This window comes from Pelobates fuscus, chromosome 7, assembly GCF_036172605.1.
Source record: "Pelobates fuscus isolate aPelFus1 chromosome 7, aPelFus1.pri, whole genome shotgun sequence".
In the NCBI taxonomy this organism is placed as follows: Eukaryota; Metazoa; Chordata; class Amphibia; order Anura; family Pelobatidae; genus Pelobates; species Pelobates fuscus.
In genome coordinates, this window is record NC_086323.1 from 37,188,582 (window position 1) to 37,201,185 (window position 12,604).

General features: G+C 40.3%; 1 protein-coding gene across 6 annotated transcripts in view; it reads right to left on the reverse strand.

The window, feature by feature from the left end:
• Positions 1-2,380: 2,380 nt before the first annotated feature.
• The window catches only part of SLC44A5 (solute carrier family 44 member 5), a 150,007-nt gene continuing 139,783 nt past the window's right edge, over positions 2,381-12,604 (reverse strand). For 4 of the 6 annotated variants that reach the window (XM_063427938.1, XM_063427937.1, XM_063427935.1 and 1 more), the window contains one exon: positions 2,381-2,506. In XM_063427938.1, coding sequence (XP_063284008.1) covers positions 2,394-2,506 — 113 coding nt within the window. In that variant the 3' untranslated portion in view covers positions 2,381-2,393. Of the gene's footprint in view, positions 2,507-8,162; positions 10,597-12,604 lie in introns of those variants that run through there. The other 2 variants (XM_063427936.1, XM_063427940.1) reach the window with 2 other exon arrangements.

Consider the following 12,604-nt stretch of genomic DNA (forward strand, 5'->3'; position numbering starts at 1 on the left):
AGGCCAAGGCCTAGGCTGGAGTAGGCCAGATGGATTAGATGTTGGTAGGTTCAAGCTCTTCGGTGGCTACGAACCTAGGGGGTAGGGGTGTCTGGGTACACCCCTACAGTTAACAGATGGTTTTGGGGCCTCTCTGGTAGGCCGTGTGTTTCTGGTTATATGTTAAGTGAATGTTAATTATTGTTCAAAAGATAGGGTCATTGTCAGGGGTATTGTACGGGGGGATAGTAATATAATGTTAGATGGACAATGACCCTAAATTGTTAATTTATTTATTTACATATTTAATAATTAATAAAGCTGTGGACGTTATAATCCAACAGATAAATTCGGTGTCAGTGTTTTATTTAAGGTAAACTAAAATGGCACCTGCCGAATAACGACGGTGCATATGTCATGAAGCCCATGGAACAGTGAAACAGGGGAGTGGGCCTTGACAAGGCCAGGAAGTAGGCAGGTGGAAAGGTTTGGGATGTTCAGGGCGGGGCTAAGTAGGGGAGGAGTCAGGTAGTGTAAATAGGCGGCCATCTTAAGTGAGGAGCCAGTTAATCTGAATTGCACTGACCTGTCACTTGTCCCACCCTCCCTCCCTATAGTTGAGTTTGATCCCGTTTGGTCACAGCGGCGGGAACAGGGCGTGTTAAAGCCAGGAGTTAGATGGAATTGGGAATGGACAGGCCAAGGCCTAGGCTGGAGTAGGCCAGATGGATTAGATGTTGGTAGGTTCAAGCTCTTCGGTGGCTACGAACCTAGGGGGTAGGGGTGTCTGGGTACACCCCTACAGTTAACAGATGGTTTTGGGGCCTCTCTGGTAGGCCGTGTGTTTCTGGTTATATGTTAAGTGAATGTTAATTATTGTTCAAAAGATAGGGTCATTGTCAGGGGTATTGTACGGGGGGATAGTAATATAATGTTAGATGGACAATGACCCTAAATTGTTAATTTATTTATTTACATATTTAATAATTAATAAAGCTGTGGACGTTATAATCCAACAGATAAATTCGGTGTCAGTGTTTTATTTAAGGTAAACTAAAATGGCACCTGCCGAATAACGACGGTGCATATGTCATGCACAAATCTTGGGTAAAGAGGGAGAACTGGTTAACACCGAAATATTTTTGGCACGGCAGACTTTTTTTTTTTAAAATTTTTATAACATGTAAGATCTTATTGTACAGAATTTTCAGTTATGAATGCAATCTCCTAGCTTACATTTCCTACAGGTGGATTGGCTTTCCATAAACAGAAACATCACTTATTCACTGCATCATTGGAAACTTTTTTGGAGATGCTTAGCTCTTGTGCATAATATGTCTATTTGTGAAAGCATTCTAGCGATTTGAGACATGTTTTCTTTTTTCGGGTCAGATAAGTGGGGGTCTTAAATACGACTAAGCACATATAGTAAGACAAGAGACGTTATGGAAAAATGTATTTTTTTTTTTTTTTATTTGTACGTATAAATTACAAAATATGCAAAGGATATTGTTCAAGTTTGTATATTCAATAATCTCAACATAGTTGTCCTTTTAAAGAACCGCTAGAACTGAGCAGTTTATTTTTTTTATTTTTTTTTAATATATATATATATATATATATATATATATATATATTCTAGATCCCTGGTGTGAGGCTGTAACCCTCAATGTTTAACCTCAACTCCCATGTATTTTGTTAGTTTAGGACTGGTCATTTTGGGAGTAGGAGTTAAAGAGCAAGAGTTCGATGAACTCCTTGACCTATTTATTGGTAACGGGTTTTTCAATGGATAAAGGCGTACCATCGCTGTCTTCTCCTGGATGTGCTTTTTCCCAGATAATTTTTTTTTTTTTTTTCTGGGCCAAGATTACTCACACTGCTAATAACCTGCCCTTCCTGTTAAGGCACTAAATGATGGAGTAACAAGGTTATCCACTAAAGTATGAAATGTTGGGGAACAGAACTTGACATCTGAAAACATAGGGGACTTATTTTTTTTTTTCACCCCATCCCCTTAAAATTCAGCAATTTGTTTCCTAACTTTTGGAATTCACACTTTAATGAATAACTGGTCCTCGTAAGTTTAAACAAAAGTTATCTCTGAACGAGTCACTTTTATTCTACGCAATAAAAAATATTTACAACATTTTTGATCTATTAGGATTTAAAAATCTATGCACAAACCTGAATGAGTCTGTATTAATATCCTGATCCTGCAATGGCGAACGTGATATTTTACAAATCTGTACAGTACTTTCCTCCTGTAGTTGGCCTATAAGCCTTTGGTATAAGATATACACATATAATACATGTTAACTTGAAAACGAAGACCTTCATAAAAAAAATTAAAAGTTCCACCTGTATTCATGTCACACCAGCCTGGAAATAAGGGTCCCTCTGTTTTTGTTTTATTACTGTACTGGTACTGGTACTGGTGTGTTGTGTTTGTTCAGGATCTTCATGAGTGATTTGTTCATGTAAAAAGGTTTCTCTGCAGACCCGTCATGTCTCTCTAAATCTTCCACTAGGAGCAGAAATAGTACAAGGTTCAGTAACTCTGCGTTCCTTGGTATATAACGTGCAAATTTACATGTTCTTATAAAGCCGAAAACCCCAACATTACCCCTGTATTATCCACTAACAAAGCATTATGAAATCTTTTTATTAACTTGCAGTTTTATATCTTTTATCGTGGATGTTGTTCAGTGGAGAGGCGAATGAAACTTGTTAAAATTGGCAATAAAAAGCCCTTGGTAATGTTACTCTAAGTGTAACCAGACAGATACAAACTGCGTGGAATGTAATAAGTACATTACTAAGACACTTCTAAGAATTAACTTGCTTCTGAACAACACGATATCCAAATAATATGGCCCATTCCGACAGAGCTGCACGCATTGACGTATATAAATAAAACAAACAAACCCAATGCTTGTTTTAGTGTCCGTACCAGTCTATTTGTTAATTGTCAACGCTACTTTGTTCCTAAAACACTTCCTACATTTCCTTTGCACGAGAAACAAAGCATCATTCACTAAATGTATTTTCCCAAATTGGCCTTAATTTTAAGTTTGAAATTTACTTTGAATTCACAATTCACAGTTTAGTGAATTACTCTGTCAGTGTTATTTTTTTAAATTTATTACACCAAGTAAGACTTTTTATGATACCTTTATTCGATCTTCATTTGCACTCAGTGCAATCACACTCGTTGAAAAGCAGCCCTGTATGTTGCCATGGAAATGTGTCTGCATATAAAATACATTCATAATTTGCCTTTAAGTTAAACTGCTGTTGCCATGGCAGCATTCCCATTCATGAAGCACTGTATCAACTACAGAGGCCTGTAAAAGATTGGGACGTGAAAAAAACAAACCAACAGGCAGTTTGGGGAAGATGACAAGGTCTTAAAATGTGTGCCTTGCATTTAATGTTCAGATATTTGAAGATAGAATCTCACTCTGCTACAATCACAGCTTGCCTGTTTTCATTTTATAATTTGATTTCCAAAATTATTCGATATTTAATGAATAACGGTTTAATATAAACCAAATGTCTCTTCAGGGTCGGGTGATCGCCCATTTAAGAAACATAGATAAGGAATTAACAATAAGGAATCCTGCATTTTCCACTGTGAATTTTAACCAACCTGGACACCAATAATTGTATGACAGTGCAATGCCCCCAGCACTCTCAGCCAAACAATGCAGGTAACATGAAACTGGCATTAATATTGTGAAGTGTTATCAAAGCAACCAAGAATGGGGCAGTTTCTATGCACCGGTAAAACCCATAGTTGGTTTCAAAGAATTCTTAAACAGTTTAACCCCTTAAGGACCAAACGTCTGGAATAAAAGGGAATCATGACATGTCACACATGTCATGTGTCCTTAAGGGGTTAAAGTATCCGTGTTTCAGGGTCTCAAAAGTGGTTATAATGGAAATAGATTCAACCGGGATATTTCATCTTTGCACCACTTTTCAGAATACAAAACACTGATAAATTTCATCTATTGTATGTAAACATCAAAAGAAAAAAAGAAATTTCAGGCCTCCCAACTATCCTGCTATTCTAGGGTCCTGTCCGTATTTATGTACACCAGGTAACTGTCCTGGGGCAGGGCAGGGCAGAGCAAGGGCATCATTAGACTCGCTAGGGTTGTGTGGCTGGCACTGTGCTTCAGCAGTAATCTCAGCATGGTCCTGCATTTAGGGACCGGCTGAGAGACTGTCTGTAAGGGTACAGTTAAGATCTAGAACCAAGGGAATGTGCGTGCACAGGCTCACTAACTCCTATAGGAGAAGGCAGGTTCGCCTGTCACTCCTGTTAGCTCCAAGGATCTAACGGAAAGCGGAAGCAAGCCTCCCTGGTTGTCTGATTGACAGCCAAAGGGTACTTCAGTTATGGATCTCATAGGAAGGGATGGGCTGGGATATGTCAGCCGCTTCCTGGAATGTGCAAGGAGTATTGGGAACTGCTGAGAGGGGGTAGGGGTACTGCTGAGAGGGGGTAGGGGTACTGCTGAGGGGGGGTAGAGGTACTGCTGAGGGGGGGTAGGGGTACTGCTGGGGGGGTAGGGGTGGTGCTGGGGGGGTAAGGGTACTTCTGGGGGGGTGGGGTGGTGCTGTGGGGGGTAAGGGTACTTCTGGGGGGTGCTGTGGGGGCTAGGGGTGGTGCTGGGGGTGTAAGGGTACTTCTGGGGGGGTAGGGGTGCTGTGTATCAGTATCCCCCCTCCCTCCTTCTTACCTTTAATGAAGTGGGGGGGGGGACACAGCCATCCCTGGTGGTCCGGTGGTGGTACCGTCATCCCTGGTGGTCCGGTGGTGGCAGGCAGTGCTTCCGGTTCGGGAGGCAGGGGAGGGATCTGTGATGCTGATCCCCTGTCCTCCCGCGCGATGCTGTGTGGAGCGTTGCCATGGTAACGCTCGGCAACGCTCCACACAGCATCGCGCGGGAGGACAGGGGATCAGCATCACAGATCCCTCCCCTGCCTCCCGAACCGGAAGCAGAGTAGGCGCCTGCCGTTTCGGGCAGGCAGGTGCCTACTCTGCAGTGATGGCGGACCTGTGGCCGCGTGCCCACAGAAAGGGCCCGGCGTGCCACCTGTGGCACGCGTGCCATAGGTTCGCCATCACTGGTATAGATCATTCCCCTGCAATTTCACTGCTCAATTCACTGTCATTTAGGAGTTAAATCACTTTGTTTCTGTTTATGCAGCCCTAGCCACACCTCCCCTGGCTATGATTGACAGAGCCTGCATTAAAAAAAAACTGCTTTCACTTTCAAACAGATGTAATTTACCTTAAATAATTGTATCTCAATCTCTAAATTGAACTTGAATCACATACAGGAGGCTATTGCAGTGTCTAGCAAGCTATTAACATAGCAGGGGATAAGAAAATCTTAATTAAACAGAACTTGCAATAAAGAGAGCCTAAATAGGGCTCTCTTTACAGGAAGTGTTTATGGAAGGCTGTGCAAGTCACATGCAGGGAGGTGTGACTAGGGTTCATAAACAAAGGGATTTAACTCCTAAATGGCAGAGGATTGAGCAGTGAGGCTGCAGGGGCATGTTCTATACACCAAAACTGCTTCATTAAGCTAAAGTTGTTCAGGTGACTATAGTGTCCCTTTAAATATATCAATTCGAGAATGCACACTAGAATCATTAAAAAGAGTTATGCAAATACTTTAATAAACCTATTAACACCATTGAAAAAGGCTGCCAGGAGGTGCCGAAACGTTAGGTGTATTGGGGGCTCGTGTTTCCGTCATAATAGTCTTGTTAGAATTGTGGTAATTATTACGGTTTGTTTTGTTATGCCTTTATATTGTCACTTTGTAATTTTGCTTTATGCTTATTGTACCAATTATTGGTTTATTAAAGTATTTGCATAACATTCTGGTGATTCTAGTGTGCATTCTCTATTTGATATATTAGAATGAAGTAATGTCTCAGGTCAGAGTACATAATATTCTGATATTGACTCTGATTTATCCAATATACACATCATCTTTTATTAGACACCAATTACTGCTCCAATAATGCTGACACATTTAGGATTGCAAATTTAGAATAATTATATTGAGTCAAGTCTAATATAAACCTGGGTTTTTCTCCATACACCCCTGTGAAGATGTGCAGCTCTGACCTAGATCCTGATGTGTTTAGGGCTGTGCTGGGTCACTGCTGATATCACTGACTTAAGGCAAGACGTACATAGGCAATCACATTATATACTGTTGCAGAGGTTGGGTGGGAATCAGAAGCCACAAGTGCATGCAAACACCATTGACTTACGATGTTGAATTTATTATTGAACGTATTTATTGCACCCCAGTTTTTTTCCCAGTTGTTAATTGTAGTAATGGTTCATCCCAGAGTCAGATTATAGGCTCTGGATTATGTGAGTCTGATTTTATCTGCCAGAGCTACTCACAAATCGGATTATTCTATTAGAACCATCTTCTCCATTAGTTTTCTCTTTTGTATATTAATGTACATTGGAGAAAGGACAAGTAGAAGGAAACAGTTGCCACCCTAAAGGCAACAAATGAGCAGGGGTTAAGCAGGATGGCTCGCATAAATGTAAGTGAGCATCTGAGATAAATAACGACAGTTTTCCTTTATTATTTAAAATAAAATTTACATGTATCATAGCCTATGTGTGTATTATTTCATGCATACAGAAAGTAAATACCTATCTTCAATGCATCTCCTGGTTTACTCTTGCACTATAGGGGCAGCCGTCTGTAAGACCCTTATGGTAGAAGCACAGCTTAGCAGATCAAAAACAGAGCAGGTTATCACAAACGCTTACATAATGTGCAATTGCCGGGCATCACAGAAGTGCACTCTGGGACCGTTTCAGGCCTTTAAACTGTGGATAGTGTTAGCAGAAAACCTGTGCTTTTGACCAGAGAGGGCTAAAGATGGCCTCATTAGGTGGCAAGATTAAGGTTAAGCCAGGGGTTTCACTGAAAGAATTATTACCTTTTCCATTACAAAATAATACACAACACACAACAAGTCTATATTGCATGTAATCATTTATTTTAAGTAATAAACACGATGATACTTTCTTTAAGGACAGATGTTGCTACACATGAATTTGTTTCAACTTATATCTATTGGTGAAACTCCAATTGCTTTTCGGAGGGGATGCATCTTGCTCTGTGATGGTAAACTGTGCACTTTGACACTTGATACAAACCTTCTTTTATATATATATATATATATATATATCAGAAAATACAACTGAATGCAATGTCCTGTAAATCCTCCAAGCTCTGCTATTCATTTAACCAGACAAGAAGATCCCTATATGACACAAAACGACAACTTTCTTCATGCTTTGCCAGCCTTTGGAGTGTACCCTTTTCACCTCCCCTGCGTAAACATAGAATGACTGGCCTCCTGTTCTCCATGTGAAGTGTGCCATAGGACTTGCTGTGACACTCAAGTTTGTCACTCACTCTGACATGTTTGGAAAACAGTTTCATTGTCCAGTCTCTCAAAGTATGTAAAATCAGAAAATGCACATTTTATGCACAAAAAAGCTAGAATTCTCAAGAAGTGATTGCATCTTGTTAAAAAGTTGTTGCCTAGCTGTGTAAGTGAAATGCATTGGATTACAAAATGTGCTGGATAGGGCTCTGATAATATATCAACTTGCAAATTCTAAACTTAATTATTATAGCCTTTTTTCTATCATATATATTATCAGTGGGGCACTGTGCAACACTAATCTGTACATAAATAAATGGAGTCAAAATGTGCCCTAAATTTCCATCTTTTAAATGTAAAAAAAATATATACATAATATATATATATATATATATATATATATATAGATAGAGAGAGAGAGAGAGAAAACGGGATGCACTCACAGGTCTTCATATAGATGAAAAATAGTGCTTTATTGATACATAAAGTGTATACAAAATTCGACCAACGTTTCAACCCTGCCGGGTCTTTTTCAAGATCAGACCTGTGAGTGCATCCCATTTTTTTTATTTCTCTATGTATTGGACGCCAGGCAAGATATCTTTATTTCATGTGTAAGGAGAGTGCCAAGCATCCATTTTTTCATTATATATATATATATATATATATATATGCACACGAACATTTTGTGTATGTGATTGGATAGGTGAATGTTATTAGTTTGACGCCTTTGATTGGATGTGTGATTGATACTGGTTTGACGCCTTTGATTGGATAGGTGAATGTTACTAGTTTGACGCCTTTGATTGGATGTGTGAATGTGACTAGTTTGGCGTCTTTGATTGTATGTGTGATTGTTACTAGTTTGGCGTCTTTGATTGTATGTGTGAATGTTACTAGTTTGGTGTCTTTGATTGGATGTGTGCATGTGACTAGATTGGGGTAACATTAAATGGTGAATGTGATTAGGTGGATGGTTGGATGATAGGTTGGACAGAGCTGGAAGAAGTTGGGTGTATATATGTGTGTGGGGAGGCTTATTGTAGTATGAATGCTACTTCTGGGCCTGCGTGTGCTTGGGTGGTTTTTTGTTGTGTGCATTTATGATGGTAGGCTACTGGGGGAGTTGCTTTTTTACTGCGGATATTGCTTGAAGGGTTGTGTGGGGGAGGATGCAGCTTGTGTGGTTGTGTGTGAGGGGGAACACTGCTTGCAGTGTTGCATGTGTAAGAGGGGGGTTGTGTGTGGATGGGACTGTTTTCAATGTAGGGGCTCTAGTGTGTGTTTAAGAGGATAAGGAGTTTAGTGTGTGTTTGATGGGAAATGGGACTGTAGTGTGTATTTGGGAGGAAATTGGGTCTGTAGTGTGTGTGTATTGGGGGAATTAGTAATGTAGCTTGTGTGTGTGGTAAACTGGAGTTGTAGTGTATGTATGCAGGGCATTCGTACTGTAGTATGTGTTTGGGAGAAATAGGGACTGTTATATATGTTGGTGGTAGATGGGTGTGTGTGTTGAGAGAAAGACAGCAGCTGTATGGGAATAAGGGGGGGAGTAAGGGCTGTGAAGGGGCGTTTCCGTCAAAGTAAATGGCTCAGACAGACTCATAGATACACACTCAAAGAAACGTAGAAAAACATTCACAACTGCACATATACATTTAACAATCACACAGACACACAATATGAGATACACACTCACAGTCATACATCACTCATAGGTACACACTGACAAACAAATACATTTACACAGTCACACACAAACACACACACATACACACACACACAAATAAAAGCAATAATACATTTCAACACATGCACAGCTTAAAAATCGATCGGCACCAGACTAAAATAAAATAAAATGCATAAATAAATGACTGCTAGTAGGGTAAGTTCCACCCGTTTTCTACTTGCTGCCCGATCGGTGGTCTTATGACAAATCTAGCCATGAATGCTAGCACGAGTAACGTTGAATTGGAAAGAAAACATTTTAGATGTTAAATAAAAGACAAAGTAGTGTGCAACGCCAATCTGTACATTAAAAAAATGGAGTCAAAATGTACCCTAAAATTCAATCTTTTAAATGTAAAAAATACACATATAATATATTTTTCAGCACATCTACATCACCTGCCTGGTGACAGCTCCTTATTCATATATCTAGAAACAATGTGATCATAGCAGGATCACACAGACAGGCAGAGTGCATTTAGACCAGTAAAAAAGAATTATTACAAAGATTATTTAACAATACAAACAAGGAAGGCAACAAACAAATAAAACATATCAGGTTTCTTAATTTAAAAATTATAAATCAAGTTTTAGAAAAATTAGTCTCATGAATACCAAATATCAATTGTTCGTCTACTTTGAGTGTTGACGCTATAAACTGTTCGCGATCAGTTGGATGTGGAGGTAATTAAATAAAATTACAGTTGCTCACATTAAATAGTGAGTATCTGCAGCAGACTGTCAGTACCAACACTTTGCAGTCCCATTTTGCAGCACACTAATGTGTTCACCTGCTGATTCAAAATGGCCGTCAAACATCATCACACCATGGATCCAATCGGCGCATCTTAAAATCACAGTTTAAATGGCTGCCCTGTGAAGTGCAAAAATGGACCGAGCACCAAAAATTTGGATAAAGTAAAGTTTGTTTGCCAAACCTCTCATAATAAAGAAATGCATTTTGTTATGGCTAGTCATAAAAATTTACCATTTATATCAAGTATTTCTCTATGAAAAGGATTTTAAAAAAAAAAGAAAAGAAAAAGCTCCCATTCCTGTTATACAGAAAAAAAAAGCTTTATAAAAATAGTAAGACCCTAAAAGCGTTTTATAGGAAAATTTCCTATATGTAGGCACTAAAAATGTAATGTTGAATTGCAAGATATTACGTCATCTGCCAGTTTGTGGTCCCTCTGACCAGCGTGTCCTTGTTTGACTGCTGTTCAGGTACAATTTGGAAACCTTCGTCCAAGCTTCATGTACTCCTCGCATAATTCAGTTATTATGTTAAAAAGTGCATTTTGTTAAATATAGAAAGTGCAATAAATTAGCATTTTGCCTTAGTTTTCTGTTCCTTCTTTCCCAGAATCCTATGCAGGTTGGGTGACATGTAGTAAGGCCTGGAGGCAGATCCGTTATTCCGCTCCAGATCTTCACCTGACAGAAGAGTCACGTAGGGGCAAACAGCAAAGCAAGATAAGCCAGGAGTGAAACAAAGAGAGAGAAAAGAGCAGATAAATCATCGATAGAACTCCATCTACAGATAACACCTCTTCACTGCACAAAATGGCAGCCACAGTCTTGTGGTAGAAACATTGTTTTTATGTTAAATCAAGCAATACAGCTTATAGTAGTGTTATACATAGGTACTCCCAGATATGTCCACATTCTATTCAGACCCGCTGTACCCCAATGCGATTAAGAAAGGGTTTATCCCTGGGTCCATGCTCCCAGGCAAACTTTTCTATATAGACAAAGTTTGTTATATTGTTTGAGTTAAAGCTGTTTTGCTGGAATAATGAGAACCAATGTACCCACTCATCCGTGGTGCCTTCATTCTGCATTCAACCACAGTATGGGATGAGTTAATCTTTCCTGGCCATCAAGTGATGCATTAATAGAGGTGTAATTTGTAGTCTGAAATGTTTAATTTAATACATAGCAGTCCTATATAAAGAAATATTCAGAAATCACAGACAGAAATTTTAAGAGCTAGGCACAAGTAGAGAGGCAATACCCCCAGATGGGGAAGCAGGAGCTGGATGAAACTAGATCAGCATTAACCGAAATTGGCTGAAACATGCCCAGGCTGTATTGAGCCCAGGCTGACTGGAACTAGCCCTGTGTTAGTAAGACTGGTTGGAACTAGCTATGTCTTAGTTTACTGACTGGAACTAGCCCTGTGTTAGTAAGGCTGACTGGAACAAGCACTGTGTTAGTAAGACTGACTGGAGCTAGCCCTGTGTTAGTAAGACTGGTTGGAACTAACTATGTCTTAGTTTACTGACTGGAGCTAGCCCTGTGTTAGTAAGACTGACTGGAACTAGCCATGTGTTAGTAAGGCTGACTGGAACAAGCCCTGTGTTAGTGAGACAGACTGGAACTAGCACTGTGTTAGTAAGACAGACTGGAACTAGCCCTGTGTTAGAAGGACCGACTGGAACTAGCCCTGTGTTAGTAAGGCTGACTGGAACAAGCCCTGTGTTAGTGAGACAGACTGGAACTAGCCCTGTGTTAGTAAGATGGACTGGAACTAGCCCTGTGTTAGTAAGATGGACTGGAACTAGCCCTGTGTTAGTAAGACTGACTGGAACTAGCTCTGTCTTACTAAGATGGACTGGAACTAGCCATGTGTTAGTAAGACGGACTGGAACTAGCCATGTGTTAGTAAGACGGACTGGAACTAGCCATGTGTTAGTCAGATGGACTGGAACTAGCCCTGTGTTAGTAAGACAGACTGGAACTCGCCCTGTGTTAGTAAGACAGACTGGAACTAGCCATGTGTTAGTAAGGCTGACTGGAACAAGCCCTGTGTTAGTGAGACAGACTGGAACTAGCCCTGTGTTAGTAAGACAGACTGGAACTAGCCCTGTGTTAGAAGGACCGACTGGAACTAGCCCTGTGTTAGTAAGGCTGACTGGAACAAGCCCTGTGTTAGTGAGACAGACTGGAACTAGCACTGTGTTAGTAAGACAGACTGGAACTAGCCCTGTGTTAGTAAGACAGACTGGAACTAGCCATGTGTTAGTAAGACAGATTGGAACTAGCCCTGTGTTAGTAAGACTGACTGGAACTAGCCCTGTGCTAGTAAGACGGACTGGAACTAGCCATGTGCTAGTAAGATGGTCTGGAACTAGCCCTGTGTTAGTAAGACGGACTGGAACTAGCCCTGTGTTAGTAAGACCGACTGGAACTAGCCCTGTGTTAGTAAGGCTGACTGGAACAAGCCCTGTGTTAGTGAGACAGACTGGAACTAGCACTGTGTTAGTAAGACAGACTGGAACTAGCCCTGTGTTAGTAAGACTGTCTGGAACTAGCCATGTGTTAGTAAGACAGACTGGAACTAGCCCTGTGTTAGTAAGATGGACTGGAACTAGCCCTGTGTTAGTAAGATGGACTGGAACTAGCCCTGTGTTAGTAAGACTGACTGGAACTAGCTCTGTCT